The sequence below is a fragment of the Protobothrops mucrosquamatus genome, unplaced genomic scaffold (genome assembly GCF_001527695.2).
Source record: "Protobothrops mucrosquamatus isolate PMUCROS unplaced genomic scaffold, P.Mucros_1.0 scaffold336, whole genome shotgun sequence".
NCBI classification, from domain to species: domain Eukaryota; kingdom Metazoa; phylum Chordata; class Lepidosauria; order Squamata; family Viperidae; genus Protobothrops; species Protobothrops mucrosquamatus.
The window spans coordinates 234,169-256,953 of record NW_015386674.1 but is presented as its reverse complement, the minus strand read 5'-3'; the positions used below and the strand labels follow the sequence as shown (position 1 = coordinate 256,953).

The 22,785-nt window shown below is 41.9% G+C and overlaps 1 protein-coding gene across 1 annotated transcript; it reads right to left on the bottom strand.

Annotated features, from left to right (window-relative positions):
- Nucleotides 1-3,727: 3,727 nt before the first annotated feature.
- Nucleotides 3,728-20,448, bottom strand: RTBDN (retbindin). The gene is made up of 7 exons (XM_015815344.2): nucleotides 20,371-20,448; nucleotides 17,917-17,968; nucleotides 8,362-8,529; nucleotides 7,507-7,591; nucleotides 6,760-6,888; nucleotides 5,752-5,848; nucleotides 3,728-4,018 (listed from the first exon to the last, which is right to left on the bottom strand). The coding sequence occupies exons 1-7, from the start codon at nucleotides 20,446-20,448 to the stop codon at nucleotides 3,728-3,730; spliced, it is 900 nt and encodes a 299-aa protein (XP_015670830.2).
- Nucleotides 20,449-22,785: the final 2,337 nt, after the last annotated feature.

Sequence of the window (22,785 nt, the reverse complement as noted above, 5' to 3'; positions counted from 1 at the left end):
CATGCTTTTTTCAAAAAACAGCACCATCTGTTGGATGTAAATTTAACCAGACTGAGCCACAGCAACACGTGGCCGGGTACAGCTAGTTTAAAATAGAAATAAAATCATACAGGAAAGCTTTCTTAGTTAAGACTTCTTTTGTAGAACATTTTTTGTCCAGTTTTGATATCCCTGAAGTGAAGTTGGACTACTGTTTGGAAAATATCAAAGGTTGAAGGAACTATTCGTGATCATGAAACTGAAATGAGGTCCCTGTTTGAAATTTCACTTAAACCATAAACTGTTTTGCTGACCTTTCAACCCATCTCCTGGCACCATAGTTATCCCCTTTATGGGGTTGTTAAGAAACCTAAAGGAAGCACCATCGAAATATTGCTTTACTGCTGTTGCTTGGCACTGATAGGACACTGCCTCAGTGTAGAGTAGAGTAAACTTTTTGCACGTTGTTGTTAATTGCGAAGCCGTGTCCAACCCATCGCGACCCCATGGACAACGTTCCTCCAGGTCTTCCTGTCCTCTGCCATCTTCTGGAGTCCATTTAAGCTCACGCCTACTGCTTCAGTGACTCCATCCAGCCATATCATTAATAATGTGTTATCTCTCCAGCCCTGTTACTCCTTTGATGTATATACAGTAATTCCATTTTGTCTTCCAAGTTTGCACATGCTCTTCTATTTCAGTTCCTCATCTCTTTCCTCTCTGAAAGCTTGGCATGTTTTTTTCTATTTTAAGACACTCCTCCCCCTCTTTGAACAAGTTCCTTTCATTTCTCTTCAAGAGCCTTGAAGATTTGCTTCTGTACCAAGCCTCTTTTGACATAGAGGAATATTAGTGTACTTGCGTTTGACTATCCATCCTCCCTTCTTATCTGTCTAAATTAATTTCCAGGCTTTCCATCTCTTTTCCCTTTCCTCAGAGGCTAAGTCATATTGTATTCTCCTTGGCAGTGATATTACATGGCCTCCTCAGCAGGACATAACAATCCTATTTCAGAGTTATATAATCCAATCTTGAAAGCTTAGTGTAGTCCATAAATAGATAAGCTTGTGGCCTGCAGATGCTGTTTGATTCTCAGCAGCTCTAGGTAGCATTGATAATGGTGAGATACATTGGGAGTTGTAATTCAACAATATGTGGATGCCCTCTGATTGTGGAACCATGGAAAAAAGACAAGTTATTTACATTAATTACATTACATTAATATCCTATGTGTCATTTCAAAAAATGCTTTTACTATAATGCCAGTTGCCCAGATGTTGGTATGCCTTCATGCAGTGTGTGTAACTAGTCACTATATTTTGTGAAAAATCAAAAAGGGATATTTTGAACTATGAATAGACATTTTTACCACATTTCTGTTTAATTTGCCATTGTCCATAATGTCATTACGCATTTAACCAGGTTGGCTGTTTCCCTGGTCAAATCCTACCTGTTTTAGTAACAACCTTTGGGAAGTGTGTAATATACAATTTCTCAAAGAAATGCTGGTTTCCCATAAGCCCTTGCACCAGGAGAGTATTGGCAAGGTTTCATGATATTACTAACCCTCTTTTATCTGATGTATGATAAATTGAGCAGAGATTCTTCTTTTCATAACTATATGCGTGTATTCTAGAACAGGGCTTTTCAATCAGTGGTACGGGTACCACCTGTGGTACATTGGCACCTGGCAGGTGGTACGCGACCACTCTAGAAAAGTGGTAGCGGGGGAGGGGAATGAGCTGAACCGGTGGCAGCACCGCACAAGCCTGAGCGAGAGATGGCTGGAGCTGCAGGGCTGTCAGGGCTCAGCGGAAGCGCCAGGATCAGTGCCACTTTCCAGCTGATTGGCGCTTCTTCGGGGCTGTCAGGGCTCAGTGGAAGCGCCAGGATCAGCGCCAGGCTCCAGCTGGAGCTTGGCGCTGATCCTGGTGCTCCTGCTGAGCCCTAAAGAAGCACCAATCACCTGGAAAGCAACACTGATACTGGCGCTTCTGCTGAGCCCAGAAGAAGCGCCGATCAGCTGGAATGTTGCAGCATCTCCACGGTCTTGTGATTTACATTCAGATGCTTGGCAACTGATTCATATTTATGACAGTCAGTGTCCCAGGGTCATGTGAAGTGACCAAAACCTCTGCAACCACCCAGCAGACGGGGGGGGAATAAAAACCAAACACCCCCCACCCTCGCTGCCAATTCTCAACAGAAATGCTCACAACAATGAAAACCTTGGACAGGAGGAAGAGCGCCGCCGGGTGGGCAGGCAGGTGTCTTGCTCGGCTGTGGCTTGGGGGGCACTTTTTTCAGTGCCATTGTAACTTCGAATAGTCACTAAGCGAACTGTTGTAAGTCGAGGACTACCTGTACTTTATCACTTTTTTCCTTTTTTTTTTTTTTGGTCATCAAGTTTTTGACACCTTGCTAGTCGACTGGTGGTACTCGGATATTGCCATATCCTAAAAGTGGTACAATGGGTGAAAAGGTTGAAAAGCCCTGTTCTAGAATAATCACTTAAGATTCAGTCCTCCACTTTGATTTTTTTACACTCTCATAATAAAACACAAACACGCACTCCATTTTTTTTTAATTTCCCCACAATATTAACAGGTTTGAATCCATCCATAATATGAAATTTGTGGTAAGCATAGCCAAGGTAAACAGGAATGTGAAATGCAGCTGATAAATGAGGATGGACGGACAGACAGAGATGGGTCTGTAGAATATTATACGGGAGATTTGTATAGTGTTTAGAGTGGAGAGGATAGTTGGTGGATGAAGCTCAAGAAGCACTACTTAAAGATGTGAGGGGCAAAAGCACGACAACTCTTGGAGTCTCACTGCCACCACTGATTAGATGTGTTTCTGACTGGCATATATCTACACTGATAACCGGTTTAGATGCTATGTACATTATCCAAGTGTTTGAAACCTTTTCCTCGACATAGGGATTGTTTATTACATAATCTTGCTCTTTTGCGACCTCTCTCTGTCTCTCCACCCCTCTCAGATTGGGTTGCTTTGAAAAATAAATTCAGTTTTGGATGTAACCCAGTTTAGTAACCTAGCAATGCTGGTCCCTCAGTAACTATTGCTTTCTAGCATACAAATGCAACAGGAAAGTCAGCCATGCTGGTCTCGAATCTAACTTCCCCTATTTTCCCTTTTCTTTTTGAGCTCAGGAAGATCCTTCCATTTTACTTGAGTCCTACTTACAATTGTATTTGAAGCCATGGCAACAACTGAGGCTAACCTTTCCAGCACTGATTATTTCACTCAGCAATCACCACCACCCCCCGGCACTTGTTTGTTCTCTCCCTTGCAGATATTTTCCTTCAGCTAATGCCTATGAAGGTTGCTTTCCCTTCAGCTCACGCTCTTGAATGGCCTTTTGCGTTCTGTGGTGACTCTTCCATGAGCCAGCTCTTAGAACATGAAGAATATGGAGAGGGAAATGCTTATTGTTCTCTAATTCCATTTCTACTCTGAGTATTTGGGGAAAACTTGGTTCTAGGCAAGTTCCTAAGAGGTGCCCTAATGGTCTAATGCTAGGGCATAGGGCTCAGAGTCCTAGAAGGTGCCAGATTCACAGTCTACTACGCCATGAGATGCACAGAGTTGTAGAAGATGGCAGGAAGCTGGTAGTATGGGATGTAACAGAATTGCATAGATCACAAGCGATCCCCCCAAGCCCCAGGCAATCACTGGAGAGGGGTTTTTTTTTTTCTTCTGGAAGGATGGTTGCCTTGGATTAGAATCCACTTCCACTCCCCTCCATGTCTTCCACGAAAATAGAACGTTTCTGCAGATTCCTTCTCAGACGCTGAAGTAAAAGATTGCCCCTGCAAGGGCTCACACGATCTTTTCTTTCCTTGCGTGCCTTGTTGATGCCTACCTCTTTTAGGCTGTTGCTGTCTTTGAGGTGAGAATAAGAGAAGGCTGTGTCAGAGGCATCCAGCATCAGGCATTGGCAAAGGTCGGTGCTTACTATGAAAGCATCGTCCCAGATGTTCTCACACAGCTCCTTGCCATCCTTATACATCTAAGGGGGAAAAAGAGGTCCCGTGTTACAAAGGACTTCTTCCTCTGGAGGCACAACTCTAACCCCATTCAGGTTTGAAAGCAACTGGAATGGATTCTGAAGTTTAGAAACTTAGGAATATGAAAAGTATTGCAGTCTTGCCCCCCCCCCCCACCCCAAATGCATGATCCAGAGAACATGGCTTGATTTCTAAAAATGAGAACCATTGTGACTTAATTTTTTTCAGGAAGTCATGTTCCTGTCCATAATGGTGATTATTCTATCCCTTGTGTAGAATATAAGTGATACTTCTGTGTGGGTATACTATGATAGGCTTCATAACATTAAAGACACTTCATTTATTAATGTTGCACAGATACTTTCATGGGGAAGGAAAGGATTAAACGTGGCAGGTGAATCCATAAAAGGGCCATCAGCCATCACCCCTTTCTAAGAAACGTATCTTTCCTATTAGCTTCAAGACAAGACACCGTCATCCTCTTGCCTGCATTTCTATTTCAGTATACAAGCTACTGTATATGTTGTTGAAAAAGACAATCCAATCATTTTTAGTGAGGAGGTCAGTAGAAAATAATGGACAATTCCGGCTTATCTCAGATTCTATATTTCATGGTAAATAACCTTTGTCTATCAATAACTATTCCAATCCTGTATATTTGTTTATAACCAAAGATTAAATTGTTGCTTTCTAAGTTCCACAATATTTCAAGAAAACAAACACAATTATGGCAAGGAGTTAGGAATGATAAGGAAGTTGTTACTGCTACATAAGCTTTAACTTTCAGGTATTTTTCATTTGAATTTGCCACTTTGAAAAAGTGGCAGATTTTTCTGTCACACAAGCCGTTAGTATACATCGTAAGCTAATTATATGTAAACTAAGTGTATGTAATAAGAATTCATGAAGACCATTGGGAATTGCCAGGCTGTGGGAAACTGAAAACAACCTGCAGGAAGAAGACATTTTCTTACAAATATTTGGCTGTATCTGGCATTTTCTCTTTTCTTCCCATTTCCTATTTCCTTACCCTCTGAGAATACTTTGATTTTTTTTTCCTTGAAAGCTGGAAATCATTCAGATTTGAGAAAAAAGCAAGTTTTGCTATAAAAATCACATGAGTTAAAATATACTCAAACTGTATGGAGCAAGTATTATTATTAATACGGAAATCTTTAGATTGGTTTTTAGTGTAATTGGTGCCTTTCAGGAAAATGCAGTTCCTGTTTTTCTCCCCACTTTCCACAGTTACTCTTCCCAAACTTGCTTCAGTTTCGGAAGCCACAGCCTACGCATCATTTTCAGGCCCTGCACAAACATACGCCATATGTTCCCTCATATAAACATGCGATGATCTCATCCAATACATACACATTTTAAAAACATTTGTTTGAATTCTGAAATTAGGTTTTCTGTATTTCTAAAACTCCTCTACTCCATAAGCCAAGATATCTGTACCTTTATCCCCCACGCCAACCCCCCCCCCACACCCCACACCTCTGAAGGGGCAAACTGTTAAGCTGAAAGAGATTAATCACCAGAAGTGGCTTTAATTAAATTGTATGTTTGTTTGTTCTGGTCCAATTTGCCTTTTGCCTTGGCTTTGCCTCCTTTTTGGAATGTTATCTTCAGCAAATTGGCCCTTGGCCAAAAAAGCACAGACACCTTTAGGCTACAGCGTGCAACGGAAGGGATGGTTCTGCTCATGACTGATCAGCACCTTTAGTGTCCTCACCTGGCCAAAGGAATGACATTCCTGACTGCAGTTATGTTCATCAGCTCCTCCGGGCCAGTTGCCAGGGCAGGTCAGATCCTCTCTGCAAGCATCGTACCTGAGTGGATAATAAGTCTGAGTGCTAAGAAAGACAGCTCATTGCCATTTGACTCAACACTAATAGACCCCAATTTACTCAGTGATATTTTATGATAAACTAGAAATTTGAATTTGAAATTTCCTGGGGTAACCCCCACCCTTTTCAGTTCAGGAAGGGACCTCCAATTTTTATATTCAACCCAAAAAAGCCGACATCTTTTCACTTCCTGGGTTAACTTTTACTAATTGCTGATAGCTTCTCTGCCCTCCTCTGAGCACCCTACCCCACACATTTATTCATTTTTTAAAATATTATACTTTATTACATTGGCTAACAAATAATAAAAGCAAAAGAATGAGAATGTTCTCCAAACAACATTTGTTTTCCTTTGCTACCCAAGTCAAATTTCCACAGCTAAATCATCGGTCTTGCCCGATGTTGATTTTCCAGAATTGAATGAGTTACCTTGTTGGGGGAAAAAAAGTTTTTAAGTTTTAAAAATATATTTTCTCTAAAACAGAGCTGAACCAATAGAGAATAGGATACTAGTTCTCTCAATTTTTTTTAATAATTTAAAATTACTATATCAGGCTATTATATCTGTTTGTCTCATAGATGGTAGCAAAGACCTCCTTTGCTGCCATTTAATGCTTGTCCAGATTTTTGCAGCCCAAACACGATAATCCTAAATAACACTTATCTAAATAATGACCTTAAATATGTGTATTTCTTCCAAAAGGTCTCTTCTTTTCAAATTAGCAGGTAAAGGTTCATGGTACTAGTTAGCCCAATGCTTTCAGTTATAGAAAAGAAGACAGAGCTTCTTGTTAAGTTTCTCTAGAGTCTTTTACCTTCATCAATAATTATACTTAATTCTTCTTCCCTATCAGGATGGCCTCTTCTAGATGTGGAGACATGTGATAACTTACCATTGGTCACAGAAACTCTGGCAGAGAGGCACAGCCATCAAGGCTATGGGTTGTCGAGGATGAGGCCATTCAGCAGCAATGGGGGAGCAGTGGTAAAAACAATCCAGTTGCTGAAAGTACTCTTCACAACTGCCAAAAGGAATGAAACAACAGCAGGCATAAATATTAACCCTAAGATGCAGGGGTAAAAAGCAAGCCAGGCATCAACTCCTGCCATCTTGGTACTTAGTGATCAGTAAGGCTGGCTGAGGAAAGGTCATGAGACAGGGCCCAGCTCCACAACCCATAGGGGCCTGTTCTGGACCAATCAGTTAGATAGGTCTGTATTTTAGAATGTTTGGCATTTATTGGGTTAAGCGCTGTCTCCTTAAGAGATGGCTTATGGGTAATGTAGTTTAACTAGTTAGTTGATCCCACGTTAACAGGTCAGTAGGAGGAGCTACTAAGTTCTTCACAGGATATCCTAGCTACGTGCCAGTTTGGAATGCCTTTGTCTGAGATAAGCATGGGACCACCGCAGAACACACAGGGTCCCATTCCACGTTAGAAGTTGATATGGAGGAATTATTGATTTCTTACTGTTCTGTGACCTGAATAAATATCTGTTTTACAATCATCTTTATTGAGTTATCTGTCTGTGCTTGAATTATAAAAGCATCTTGATTCAGGTCACAGAACAGGGCCCATGACTGACACAGGAGGGGTCCTCTTTTTTATTTTTTGCAGAAGAGCAGAGGAAGGGCTGACCTATTGCTGAGGCTTCCACAGCGATTCCAGGATCCAGCATTGGCTTTGGAAAGTTCCTGGGCAACTTCTGGTGAGCAGCAGGCATCTATAGAAAGAAATGATCTGTCAACATCTCCATTTCTTTGGAGTGAGAGTAGCTATAGTATTAGCCTTCTGAAAACTGTCCCTCTAACAATTGCAGCCCAAACCAAGGAAGATGTATGCCAGATGAACACAGTCAAAATCAGGTTATAAACTCCCAGCAACTCATCAGTTATTTTCCTTTGACTTATCTTGTTTTCAGGATTTTAATTGTAAGGCACCCACATTTGCTGTGGAGTCGGGTGGCCTTGCAATTATCATCATCATCATGAACATCATCCATATTATAGATATTTTATACCAGTGGTTCTCAACCTTTTTAATGCCGCGACCCCAACCGGTCGTAAGTCGAGGACTAAACCGGTCGTAAGTCGAGGACTAAACTGGCCGTAAGTCGAGGACTACCCAACTGGTCGTAAGTCGAGGACTTTCCCTGCCCAGGAGCGCCGCGCATGCGTGGTTCCGCCCCCTGCGCCGGCCGAGGCGTAGCTAGCAAGCGGCAGAGACGGAGCAGGCCAACCACCAGCTGGCCCAGCCCAAGGGAGGTAAGGCGCCCGCTGGAAAAGGGGAAAAAATGGCGGACAAAAAAAATGGCGGACAAAAAATGGCAGACAGCCTTGCTTGGCGACCCCCGTGAAATGGTCGATCGACCCCAAATGGGGTCCTGACCCACAGGTTGAGAACCGCTGTTTTATACTCTCTCATCCTATAATACTCTCATTTTCTCTCCCCACCACATAATTCTACAAGCTTCTATAGAGAAGCAATACTTACTTTCTGCATAAATCTGGCAGACACCCAGTTCTTCTTCTGCACTTGGATTGGCTTTGTGTTTCTCTCCAGGTAAGCAGTGACCTTGTGTGTTCTTTGCATTGGCCCAAAACATGGTCAGTGCCGAAGCCATCACCATTATCCAATTTGTATTGCCACCACCTCTCATGACTAGAATATCAAGGGCAGAGGAAAGAAGGAAAAACTGAATTGGTCTGGAGAGGTTTGCTTCTCCTGTTTTCAAGCATGCCAGCCAGCCAATCAGGTTATGGGAGATGGGCCCCTAACCCCCCCCCAGGTATATCTTCCCCCAGTAACTCCCTGAATACATCATACTTTCATCTCTCCCTGAATCTTCCTTCTTTCTTGATAAGCTGCTAAGATGCTGAAATTATACTATTCCTATTGTTCATTGTTTGACATCTGCAGCTGTGGTCCACCCTCATGGCTAGGTAATTCCAGGCAGCCAGCCATAGGCAATTCTATAGCACCCAGATTAGGGCTAGCTGTCATGAGAAACAGGAAGCAGCTCCCTTCTTAAAGAGAAGATATTCTTAAGAAAAATGTGAATGCCTCCATCTTCATGGAGAAATTAAGAAATGTGTTAGCCAATTGCTCATTTATATAAACGAGCATGAAACCGGAGGACACACATCCAGGAGAGATTTATACTAGGTGGGCGAAGAGGGTGGAGGTTTTCACTACAGTTCAGCCTGCAGCAATTTCCACAGCGATCCCCATGCTGTAGGAAAGTGCCAACAGCTTTATGATATGACATAAAAGTCACTGTTGAGGGGCTTAACTAAATGCAATATCACAAGTAATGTGTGGAGAGGTGTCCCAGTTATAAATCCTCCTGACCCAGAGGGCAATCTGGACTTGCAATGGTATTGTGCTTAAATGAACACATTCTTGGCTGCTACGGGCCCCCATTTGCTATTGGCTCTAAACCTCACTTTGAGAGACAGGTTAAATATGGAAGAAAAGGACACTTTTTACCAGAACAACCCAAGGAAGGTTGTGATCCATCTGAGGAATAGAATCTTAATACGGGAGGGTTGAAAACATGGCCACTTGAGACCACCCCTAACATCTCTTTCACTTTTATTTTTCTTGCTTCTTTGGAATTTTTCATTCAAATACTTAGTAATCATTCTTCCTCCTCCTCATTCAATGAAAAAAAACAAACTGAAACAAAACACAGATGAAGGGGAGGTAATTATGATCAGTCAGAAAGCCTGAAGCCGATGGCTTGTCAGTGCAAAGGTATATCAGCACTGCTATGTCAGCCTGTTTCCTGAGGCTCAGCATGCATTGCCACCCATGGACACAACACGTCTTGTGTGTGTCAGTTATGTCTAACTCTCATCTGTGGAAAGATATGGGCTTTAATTAATGTTTACAAAGTGTTCTGATAAGCCTGAAGATAGAATTGCAGTCAAATGGGGGGGGGGGGGGAAGGAAGGTAAGATATAGGCAGATGATGGCACCAGAGACAGAGGAACAGCAGAGGCATAAGATGTTTAATAGACAATATAAAGCCCATCACATCTCATCTCCTGCTTCCTGATACAGCTTGTACACCCTCTTTCAAATTTGGCTGTTTATTTTTTGTTTTATTCCATTTACAAAATATTGCCAGTACAACAAAAAATATAAATACCAAGTCTGATATATTTAGAGGGTAACGGCTATAAATACCCTATGTAATATGCAATTAGAGGAGAAAAAAAATTCATGGTAATATGTAATTGCAAAGAAAATCAGTTTAAATTTTGACAAAATATCCATCCATCCATCCTCCACTACTGTATGCCAACTGTCAATTTATCTTTCCAATGTTGCAACTTAGTTCTTTGGCACCCACTGCCCATTGCAAGAAATATTAATCATATGAGCAATTAAGTTCATGAAGTCCAAAATATTGGGGACATGGACACTATGCATCTTATGCACATACAGAAATCACCTGGTGATCTAGCATGTTATCTTTCTTCCTGTCCCTTGTCAAATCCTCACATACTTCCTACAAGTGTGGGTCTTGAAAAGTAATGAGCCTTTGTTAAAAATGATAGAAATAAAACAGAGGTCTCCCAGCTTCCAAGTTATAGATTCCAGACATTCTCTGCTGTTCATTTTCTATAAAGGGGAACATATATTGGTGAACAAAAAACATTTGATCCATACTTCCTGCAACTTTTGTTGTTGGGTCCTTGAACAAATTGTGCCAGAGGGTAAAATCTTACTACAGCAGCAACTATTTTCAAGGCAAGGTGTCTCTACTCCATCCTTTCTTTTGCGATATCAAATTTTGGTGATGCAGTCCATGAAATAAGGTGAAATACAAGTCCAGGTTTCCAGTTTCCTAGAAACAGAGTCACCTTAAGTATTAAGATGCAGAAATTTGACAAGAATTTTTTGTTTCAAAGCAATGGATAATGAATAAAATCAGTTTTGTAATGCCTCCTGGCTAAGATATGTACAAAATGATCTGATTCCCTCATATTAAACTATTGCTTTTTAATCATGAATTGATGAATAGGTTAAGTTCAAGCACTATGCTAAGCCAAAACCAGCAAAATTATTTTTGGCCACGTTTGCTTATTATAGTATGCTATAAGTTCTCAGATATGCTTTTTGAATAAAACACAATATATTGGGTTTACCCAGCGCTCTAACTCAAAAGTCATGGTTTACAATCTTCAATTTTATTTATTTTTAAATTGTACATGTTATCTTTAAAGCCAAGGGGTTTTTTCCCCCAAAGAGTTGGTTATGATGCTAAGAGTAAAATGCTTAATTTTCATCAGCTTAGTTCAAGCAGGATCTACATAATAACATGCCTCCTTTAGCATTACAGAAATGTTAGTGATAGTGAGATATCTGCAACCAATTAGAAGTTGTATCATAGCAATTATGGTGCTACATTTAGCCGTAAATGCTGAAGAACCATGATCCCTCTAACAAACTGCAATTGCAATCCATAAAGGCAAAAGTAAAACATGAATACAGGTAGTCCTCGACTTACAACAGTTCATTTAGTGACCATTCAAAGTTACAATGGTGCCAAAAAAAGGGGCTTCTGACCATTTTTCACATCTACGACCGTTGCAGCATCCCTGTAATCACGTGATCAAAATCCAGACACTTGGCAACTGGTTCATATTTATGACGGTTGCAGCATCCCAGGGTCACGTGATCCCCTTCTGCAACCTTCTGACCAGCAAAGTCGATGGGCAAATTCGATTCACTTAACAACCATATTACTAAATTAACAACTCCAGTGGTTCACTTCACAATTGTGGCAAGAAAAGTCGTAAACTGGATCAAAACTCACTTAACAAATGTTTCATTGAGCAACATAAGTTTCGGCCTCAACAGTGGCCGTTAAGTAGAGGACTGCTTGTATTTATATGTTGTCAATAGTCTAATCTAATTTACCTCATGTTTTGTTGGGGCTCTTGCATTTTAACATTAAAGACCGTAAGAACTGAAAAAGAATAGAAATGCAGGGTCTGGCAAATTAATGGTGGCACTGAGGAAAAAAAATACCTCTGCAGGATATGAAACTGGAGAAATACAGCAGCCTGTGGAGATAAAAACCTCAATTTCAACCAAACCCCGACTGATTAGCTGTCTGGGAAAGGAGAATGAATTGAGTTTCCTGTGGCTCCTCCCAAACTTTCCAGGAGGACAAGATTAATGGGGATGGGAATTGTGTCATGATCTCAGGGATTTTTTCCTCCCAGATGCATCAATAAAGCTATGTTGTTCGCAAATGAAAAAATGGCGCTGCTCTGAAAAACCATGGGTGGGGGAAGCATCAGTGCCAAATCATTCTCTCTGCATTTATTACTCCAAACTTTTAGTCACGTCTCTGCTTCAGCTGTCATTAATAATCCTGGGCTTCCATGTCAAACCCTGTCTCATAAATCTTATTTCATAAAATACAAATTACGGGCTGTTTTGCTGCTCAAAGTATTTGACAGTATTTCCCCCCTTTTTACTGCAAAAGGTGGCAGAATTTAATTGACCTTGTCTGGGTTCAAAAGCTAAGCAGGGCCAGATCTAGCTAATACATGGATGGGAGACTATTAGGAAATGTCAGGGCTGTAGGTTAGTCTGGGAAATTGAAAAATATCCCGGAGGAAGGCAAAAGCAAACAATTTTTCATGCTGCTGCCAAGAAATTTAATGCATGTCTATAAATCCCAGGAGTCAAGCTTAACTCAAAGGAGATATTACCTTTAATACAATACACACATATACAGTATCCAGGTCAGTCATAAAGGAGAATGATAGTTTCTCCTGTCAGGCATGGTCTTTTGCATACAAAGGGGAGGGAAGTAATGCAGTGTGTTATGTAGAAACTCCACCCCTTATGTATTTATGTACACAAAAATGCAGAATTTGGATTGTAATGGCATGACATGTTTCGTCCTTTACTGTTATCAAGGCTATCTGCAGAACCCTCTGTCTCTTCCTTGTTCCTGTTACCCGTACCACCAACTCTGGATTGTTTGAAAAGAACTAAGCCACAATTCCAGTTTCAGATGATAAATTAAACAAAGCATGACTGGCATCATCTGTACTATCTTAGCTGTGGAAGATCCAGTAAGGGTTTGTCAGTAAATCATAATGCAGCATCAGATAATCAAAACTGGAATTGCCTATGAATTCAATTCTTTTGAGTCTACTTCAGCAAGTTTCCACTGGTTTTTAATTTTTTCATGATTTCCCAATTTGATTGTAAGCAATCCCAGTTCCAAACTCTTTCTTGAACTCTCAAAGATCTCGAATTGGAATATTTTCTAATCTCACTTTACATCCTTGCTTTTTATTGTATCTTTTGCAAACATAATTTGTTTTCCTTTATGATACTTCTAGTGATTCCAATAATCCCATAAATAGAAAAGCAGGAGACCAAATGTTTGAAAATAAATCTTGGCATTCTAGTTTATAAGACTAGTTTTGAGAGCTTGAATATATTCAAATTTGAAGTGACTGCCATCCTAAGAGTTGGAGGCAACTTCCATTGCCCCTGCACCCTATAAGATCCCCTTTAGAGCTAAATACCGGTAGCTAAATCTTTATGGAGGGATATTCACCAAGCCTAGCAGCACAAAGGGGTCATCCATTATTAAATCTTCCTTTCTTGGCTGACATTGAACAGTGACTCTCACGTGGCTTTATTATGAGCCATCCTTTTATTCCCTGGCACACAGCCTGGAAAATACTGATGGCCTGGAAAATACTGATGGCCTCAATCCCAACACAGATTAGGGACAAGTTTCTCTGAGCAATTGTCACCCTTGTGCAATTACAGCAATCAGTTCCTCCAATGATCACAGTGGAGCACAAGAAAGGAACCCTTAGAAGCAAAAAGTTCTATGGACACATGTCAGGAATATTAGGCTTCCTTGCTCATTTTTCTGAACAAATCTGATTTGCAAAACATCTTCAAGAAATCAGCCAAAACGTATCAGGTCAGATTAGAATTAACAGGATTCCGTCCAGAACTGTAAAAAGAGCATCTTATTTGGAGTTTTATTTGAATCAAAGGTCACGTCCAGAATTTAGTGTTTGTTTGCGGGTCGGGAGGGGGGTTGCTTGTTTTAAATTAGAGCAAAAGATTCCATAAAGTACTTTTCCTGATTATAGACACCTAATATTTTAGTAGGCTTATAGACAAAACTAAATCCCAACATTTTAATTTTCTTATTTCTAGCACCAAAAATAGACAGATACACAAGGAATAGGATGGATACAGTGTTGTCATGTTTTTCTCCTCAAGATAAATACTTATGGTTTCGTGCAAATTATAATTCAACCCTGTATCATGTGTACGTTAGCAACTCACTTTTCAAGTTTCAGGAATCCATACATCTTTGCCAGTATATTCTATACATTACATTGATTTACACATGGAAAATAATACACGCACAAAAAAATAAACATTCTTTAGAATCTGTAATTATAAGCATCCTTATTTACAAAGCAGTCTCATAAAGTTCAACAGAATTTGTCTCCAGATCATTAGGTATGTGATTACAAACTTACTATACTATCATATTGAGTTAAGAACAGGCAAACATGCAGAATGAATTAAGAATGGGTGCTTACTTTAAAGTATGCCTATGTGTGTATGCCTTGTGTTACTTTCCAAGTAACACAAAGTTCTTAATTCATTTCATATATTTGCCTATTTTCTTAATCTAAATCTTCTTAATCTAAAATTTATTTAGAAATTAGCTCAGTAAACTTTGCTTATTTGGGACCCATGCTGTTCAAAAGAATAGTTCATTAATAAGCTATGTGTCCCTCTCTCTCCCTCCCTCTCTCTTTCTCTCTCTCTCTCTCTCTCTCTCTCACACAGACTTCTAAAAATTTGGAGCAAACTGGGCATCTTGTCCTTTTCAGGAAAATCTTATTTTTCCACATAGATGTATTGTACATAAATTCTAATTGAATATATTCTTCTGGTTCCAGTTTACCAGTTACAGAAGCCTCCTCAATTATCACAGAGTTCCATATTTACTATAGGATGCAGGTTATAGTAAAACTGCTGCCAACAAAGAGCTGTTTATGAATTATAATTAGTTTCATGTATTCATAAATTAACTGTTTCTAAACTCCATTATGCACAACTTTACTTTAAAGGGGGAGAGGAAGGGGAGGAGAGGTTATGTTGCAGAACCTGCCCAGTGGAATGGCACACCCCCACCCCCACCGCTCTCAATCCCCAGATTGGGAGGGTCCCAACTATCTTGGCTTTCAGAAGACTGTGAAGACCTGGTTTTTCTCCCAGGCATTGGGCAAGAATAAGGAGCCAGCCCAATATAGGTATGGTGTGTGTGAGAAGCAGTTTATGGTGCCTAGTGATCATATTATGACTGTTTTTAATGCGGTGTCATTTGCTGGAGTTTGAACAAATCTTCTTAGAGATTTATTTATATTGTGTTTCTTTTTTTTTGTTAGCTGCCCAGCATTCATATGGGTGGCCATATAAAATGTCTAGTAGATAAATAAACAAAAAAATTAACTTTCTGGCTGTTCAGTTGCAGTGGTGGTGGTGGGGTTCCAATATGGAATAGCGGATGACGCCTCTTATCACTCATAAAACTTTTTGAAAATCTTTCTTAGAAGTACCCTATATCTCAGGATTTATTTTTTTAAAAAAGCTGTTCAATAAGTTTTCAATGAATTAAACTGCAGCCCAACATTATACTTAGATATCTCTACGCACGGATACCAACTGAATGAATTACACCCATGCTTTACAAACCTAGCGGGTTTCCTTTAATTAATACATGCGTTATACCAGTGAGGGGGTTCCCTCTTATCCCTGGTTATAGTTTCGCAACACGACGATTGTAATTGCCTTCGAACCGCCAACCCTCACCTCTCCCCCATGCACAACGCATCCAAAGCTATTTTAAATGAAAATTAGGCCGGTCAGAAAAATTACACCCGGAGCTCCTTATACCCAAGGAAGAAAGACCGAGCAAAGAGTTTCTCCTTTTCCATGCCCGAAATGTTTTGAGACTAGAGTAAAACTGATACGTGAAGAATCTCTCTCTCTTTTTGTCTCTTCCTTCCGAAAAATCGACTCGGCAAATAAGCACACACCCCCACGGTCCCTGATCTGTCCTCAGTAGCCTTCAGACGTGAACTTAACCCGCACTGCAGCCCCACGCTGTTACAGGCGCCTCTTCTTTCAGCAACCCCATCCAGACGCTGTTGGACGGGGGTTTGCAGAGAGTCGACGGTTAACTTTTTCAGCACCCCCATCCCGCGATCGGAACCGAACTGGCTTCTCCGCGTCCCCCCCCCCCCCCCCGCAGCCGCCACTCCCCCCCCCCGCAGCCGCCACTTCTACCGGCTTCGCCTTCTTGCGTCCCACCGGAGCCTTTTGTGAGGCGCGTTGCAAGCCGAGGAGCGACGCGGGGCGACGATCGCGTCCTTGCTTGGAGTCCCTTCTCGACTCCGGACGGATTTCGCAGTCGTGACCCCGGCGTGGCACCCTCGTTTCGCGGGACGCCTAACCTGGATGCCGCGCGAGCTGCACAAATCCGACTGAGTTCGCCCCTCTCTGAGGTCGCCTCGTTCCCGCGTCTAGAGGTTCGTCCGAACGAGCCCCGACCTCCCAATTCCGAACCGGAGGAACTGCGTCGCCGCCGCTGCTGCTCGCAACGCGCTCTGCTTTGAAGCAAAGAAGCCGAACTGCCGCCACCGCCGCTGCGGCAATATACCAACCCTCTTTCCCCCCCCCCTCCGCCCCCCTGGCGCTGGCTTGCCTGTCCCAATCGCCGCTAGACGCCCGCCCGTCAGCTCTCGGGTGGCTTCCCAAGGCGGCGCCTGGTTGGGTTAACCACAAAAGGCTTTCTATTGGATCGGGCCCCGGGGTCCTCGCGCTGTCCCCAAAACAAGCCTCTTGTCCTCAGCAGGTGGAGGAATGGCTTTTTCCATTCAGATTAACAGCCACCGGCAGCTGAAGTTATCTCATGCTTCCAAAGTAGTAAATGGGTTTAATCATCCCCTAGTTAGTACTTCTTGTGGCAATGCGTTCCAAAAGACATTACAGGTCACTCGGCTGGATCTACTGCCTCACTTGAAGTAATCCGGAAAGAAGAAAGTTATTTGATTGCATAAGCAGGTTGCCTTTTAATCTCTGTTTGTTTCTTTCTGCTGCTAAAATGGGAGGATCGACAGAGCTGCTTGAAATTAACTTATTTATACAGTTGTCTGCCTGTCTGTCTTTCTGTCTATCTTTATCATCATCATCTATCACAGTAGTGGCGAACCTATGGCACGCGTGCCAGAGGTGGCACTCAGAGCCCTCTCTGTGGGCACGCGCGCCATGCCCCGGAGATGGCAACCGTCCCTCTTCAACCAGCCGCCCGCTAACTTGCCGAGATCCCACATGGCCGGATGCATCCCAGCACCCATGCGCTCGCTGGCCTTTGTGTGCAGGGGCTGATGGTGTCAGGCAGTGGCTGCCCCGGCCCTGCCTCACCTTGCTCTGTGACAATGGCACCCCTGCCTCGTCTTGCCTCGCCTCACCCCGCAGGACGAGCCTCTTGCCCACCGCCCCATCTGCCAGAGACCCCCTGGATCTCCCCCAACCCTGCCTGGCCCCCACAGGCGTCCCTCCCCACGAGCAACATCGAGATGATCACGCCCACCTTGGCCACACGCACCCAATCTGCCATGACCACCACAGCCACGCCCACCCAGTGGGTTACGCCCACCTGGCATCCGACGATAAATAAGTGGGTTTTGGGTTGCAGTTTGGGCACTCGGTCTCTAAAAGGTTCGCCATCACTGATCTATCATCATCTATCTGTCTGTCTGTCTGTCTGTCACCTCATACAGTTCTGGGTGTTTTACAATGCAATGGCAGGATCAAAAGAATCATACTGCAGCTTTGAGCCAACAGGAAATTCTGGCCAGACTAACCTTTGGTCTGATCCAGCAGGGAACATCATGCATTCTGATGCCATTCAGCTACTGGAAGTAGGAGATTCTGCTTTATGAACTCCGCTGGGTTCTGACTCACCCATCATCAGAGGCTGACATAGCTCTGTCATGTTTTTAAGTTGCCGATTCAGCTGAAAAAAAAAAAGAAACAAGTCACATCTAATATGGTTCAAAGCATTTTGCAAGACATATGTAAGTGGGCTGTTATCCACAACAGCTTAGCCCCTAATAAAAATGAGACTTTAAGATGTGACCAAGCTCATGCCTTACTTCTACCAAGCTCAGCATAGATGCCTGGCATTCAGCATCACGCTTCTCACTGCCTGTATAGTAAATCATAACAACTATGGTTCACAGGGCTGAATTAAAAAGAATATAATGCATTTTAAAAAGCATAATACAAGCAGTAAATTCCATTTTAAACATCACATTATTTTCATTGTCTTCAGTAGAGGGATAATCTTACTGCTTTAAAGTAAATAGGTTTGACTCCTAGTGACTCCTAGTGACAAGTTTGCAAAGCCAGCTGATGAGTTTAACATAGTTCCAGAATGAAAGAAAAATTAAATATAATTGTTAGAATTTGAAACAAATGACAAAAAGCTAATTCAGACTTTAATTCAAGAAAGTTATGAATGAATCATTTATAATAATAGACAAATAAACAGTACCTTTGTGGGAACTAAATCGTTTAGTCTACCTTAAGTTGTAACAGAAATTTGAGATTTCATGATTTCAGAAATTGGACACTATAGGGCAGTGATGGCGAACCTTTTAGAGACCGAGTGCCCAAACTTCAACCCAAAACCCACTTATGTATTGCTGGGTGCTGGATGGGCGTGGCCATTGGGTGGGTGTGGCCTGCTGGGTGGGCGTGGCTACAGTGGTCATGGCAGATGGGTAGGCGTGGCCAACTCGATGTTGCTCCTGGGGAGGGACACCTGTGGGGGCCGGGCAGGGTTGGGGGAGATCCAGGGGGTCTCTGGCAGGTGGGGCGGTGGGCAGGAGGCTGGTCCTGCGGGGTGAGGCGAGGCAAGGCGAGGCAGGGCGGGGGTGCCATTGTCACAGGGCGAGGCAGGGGCCTGGCACCATCGGTCCCTGCACACAGAGGTCAGCAAGTGCATGGGTGCTGGGATGCATCCAGCCACATGGGACCTCGGCAAGTTAGCGGGCGGCTGGTTGAAGAGGACAGTTGCCATTTCCGGGGCCTGGCGCGGGTGCCCACAGAGAGGGCTCTGAGTGCCGCCTCTGGCACGCGTGCCATAGGTTCGCCACCACTGCTATAGGGGACAGAGAGAGAGAGAGAGAGGGAGAGAGGGAGGCTGCTCCTTTGTCTTTGGTCAGTACAAAATGACAGAAAATGGTATGATATTTGAAATATTCCAGGAGATAGTTGAACAGTGGAGATAGAAACTGGCAACTATAATGTCAGCAGTGATGTCTGCCTCTATAGATAATGTCCAAAAGATGTTAAAGAAGTAATGACAGATGTGAAAGATAATATCTTGGAAGATCTACAGCAGAGGTTCCCAACCTTTTGGGCACCAGGGACCGGTTACATGGTGAGAGGTTTTTCTGTGGACTGGAGGGGGTGTGGTTTTGTGTGCTGCCTGCATCCTGCAGATGGGGCTTTGCTTGTTTGTGCGGCCAGGTTGCTGGCATGCTGCGAGGGACTCCTGATCTACAGAATAAAGAGCTGAAACAAACCTAACCTCATGCAAAAATACTAGAATTTAAAGAAATTGTTGAAATACTGGAAAATAAAAATGTGGATTATAAGATAGAGATGATAGTAGAAATAAAAATGATAATTACAAAGAGAAATGATCTAGATAATGACATTTTACTGGATTTATAAAAAAAGGTTTGCTAAATTCTCAAAGAACCCTTGGGATTGGAAAAAGAAAAACCAAACAGGTAGATAAGGAGAGATAAAATTCTATGGCAACATCTGAATGAGATAAAGATCAAGATTGCTAGAAGCAAGAGGAAGCGTACAAAGTTGCTTTCTTTGACCAAGGTTAAAATAAGACTAGTTTCTATAAAATTCTGGGAACCCTTTATGAACCTTTGGCTGACACCAGGAGTAAAATGTTAATTATGGATTTGCAGCTGGAAAAGAGGTGGGCTATGGGAAAAACAGATGCTTGCATGTAACCTTAAGCTGGGTGAAGAACTACTAAGTTTGTGTGTTTGTAATTAAGATTTGAAGTCACTTATTTAAATATTTCTTTTCTTTTTTCTTATTTTTTCCTCTTTTATTTTCCCTTTTTCTTTTTTCTTGCACTATTCTCTCTTTCTTTCCCTTTTCCTTTCTGAGTTTAGTATGTATTATGTTTTTTTTAATTGCATTTTTTCAAAAAATAAATTACTCAACATCAGAGACCCCTACATCTGCTATATAGTACTGCATAACAACGTTTTAGAAGATGATTTGCAACTTTGGGGCAAAAGTCCCCATGACATTCAGATTCAGTAGCTTACCTAAATGTGAACAGGATGACATGCCCATTCAACTAGAACTATAGCTGACCTGGAGTTCAATGAATTCTTTATTAAACTGGAGTGAGGTGTCATCTGATTTTTCTCTATGTCCTTTACCATTCAACATTTTCATAAACGATTTGAATGTAGATAGAAGTGGAAGGAATGTTTATTATACTACTTTAGATGTTAAAAAGGTTGGTTGACTTTGAGACAAACTCAAATCCTCATGACTTACCATGGACACATCTGTGCAGTTTCCCCCGGCATGATACAAAATGGCATGCCTTTGCATTTTTTTGAGACTTCTGAATGGAGCTTACAACTCCAGAAGATAGTATCAATATTGAAACTGATCTTAAATTAGATTAGAAAAGTGGTCTGAAAATGAACTTTAATAGCAATACAAATACATGCAAAGTCCTTTATACAAGAGAAAAAAGTAAGAGAAAATCCCACCCAGTTTACAAGAGCACTTATGAAAGGGATGTTGAATTTGTAATTAATGTAATCAATCACAAGGCATATATGGGCTCCCCCCCCCTTTTGCACCTAACCAAGATACAAATGTGTTCTAACAGCATTTTTTTGTTTTGCTGCCAATCCCTAAGGCAGTGATGGCGAACCTTTTAGAGACCGAGTGCCCAAACTGCAACCCAAAACCCACTTATTTCTCGCCGGGTGCCGGGTGGGCGTGGCCCACTGGGTGGACATGGTGGGGTGGTCATGGCAGATTGGGTGGGTGTGGCCAAGGTGGGCCTGATCACCTCAATGTTGCTCCTGTGGGGGCTGGGCAGGGTTGGGGGAGATCCAGGGGGTCTCTGGCAGGTGGGGTGGTGGGCAGGAGGCTCGTGCTGCAGGGTAAGCCAAGGTAGGGCAGGGGTGCCATCGTCGCAGGGCAAGGTGAGGCAGGGGCCGGGGTGGCTGCTGCCTGAAACCATCGGCCCCGCACACAGTGAGCTCATGGGTGTTGGATACATCCGGCCATGTGGGACCTCGGCAAGTTAGCAGGCAGCTGGTTGAAGAGGGATGGTTGCCATCTTCAGGGCATGGTGTGTGTGCCCACAGAGAGGGCTCTGAGTGCCGCCTCTGGCCCGCGTGCCATAGGTTTGCCACCACTGCCCTAAGGAATCTTCATTTGGTCCCTTAACCCACAAATGAGCCTGTCTCAAGTCTCTTTAGCTGGACCAGTTTGAAAGTAATGTTTCCATCCTTGAGCCAATAGCAAGGGCAAACTGTTTATGCTTTAGTTGACATGGTTCCCATAAACCATGATATACTTGTCAGTGTTCAGATTCATATAACAAAGCCAAAACTGAACAAACCCTTTACAGAACTAGGGAAGACACTTAGTGGTTCTGCACATTATCATAAGCTATGGTTTGTTTAATAATGAATTAAAAATTACAAATGGTATGGCTCATACTAGATGTGGTTTGAATTAATCTTTGACTCTGTGAACCATGTTATTGTGACTTCTTATATTACTGTTAAACCATGGGTTAGAAAGATGTATGAATCCTATCTTACATTTAACCATCAATTAATATCAGCTGCTGATGGTGGTACAGATATACGTAGAAGAACTAGTGTTACATGAGATTAGGTGGGTGCAATGCCTAAGACCAAGTTCATAAATTAAGACAAGCTATTGTAAGTTGCTTGAGTTCACATAATGTATTTAAACCAAAATCAAGAAATAGTGTGTGAATAGAGCAAGCTGTGGTTTGTTCATTAAATAAAATATATTTATTTATTGAATTATTTATCATTCCTTCAGAAGCTCAAGACGGCATATTTAGTGCACTCTCCTCCTATTTGCCCCCACAAGAAAAACCATAACGAAAAGGGAGGGGGGTTGGAAGAGAATGATTAGAGAATAGTATCCCTAACATGGTTCCATAGATGAGGGAAGTCTTTTTGCTTTGAGCCTGACACTTTAACCACTCCACCATACTCTCTTAATGTCCCCCCATCTGTGATCTGAGTCACATAAGCTCTTAAGAGAGAATATATTTTGCTTATTTGGCATTTACCATATTGTACGATCTTAGTCCATTGATGTGTGAGCTGAAAGTTTAGCATGCTATGTAAACCCAACAAATTTGATTTATGTAGCAAACCACAGTTAACCCAACTATGAGTTAGTATAGTATAAGTTATATTATTTTATGCAGATAATAAAGATGTTAATATTTTATTCTTTTCTATAAAAAGAGTTTTTTCTCTCCCTTGTGAGAATATAAATTATTTTAAAAGGATTAATCAAAAATCGTGTTGAGGTCAAAATACCATTTATATCCCAAATGTAATTATCCCAGATGGCCAAGTAAATTAGAAGCTCCTTTAAACAATAACTTACTGTATCTCACATCAATTTTTTTTCTTTTATTTCAGAATTTTAAAATTTATCCATCTGTGCTGGCATATTTAATCATCTTTACACTTTCAAACTATTAGGAAC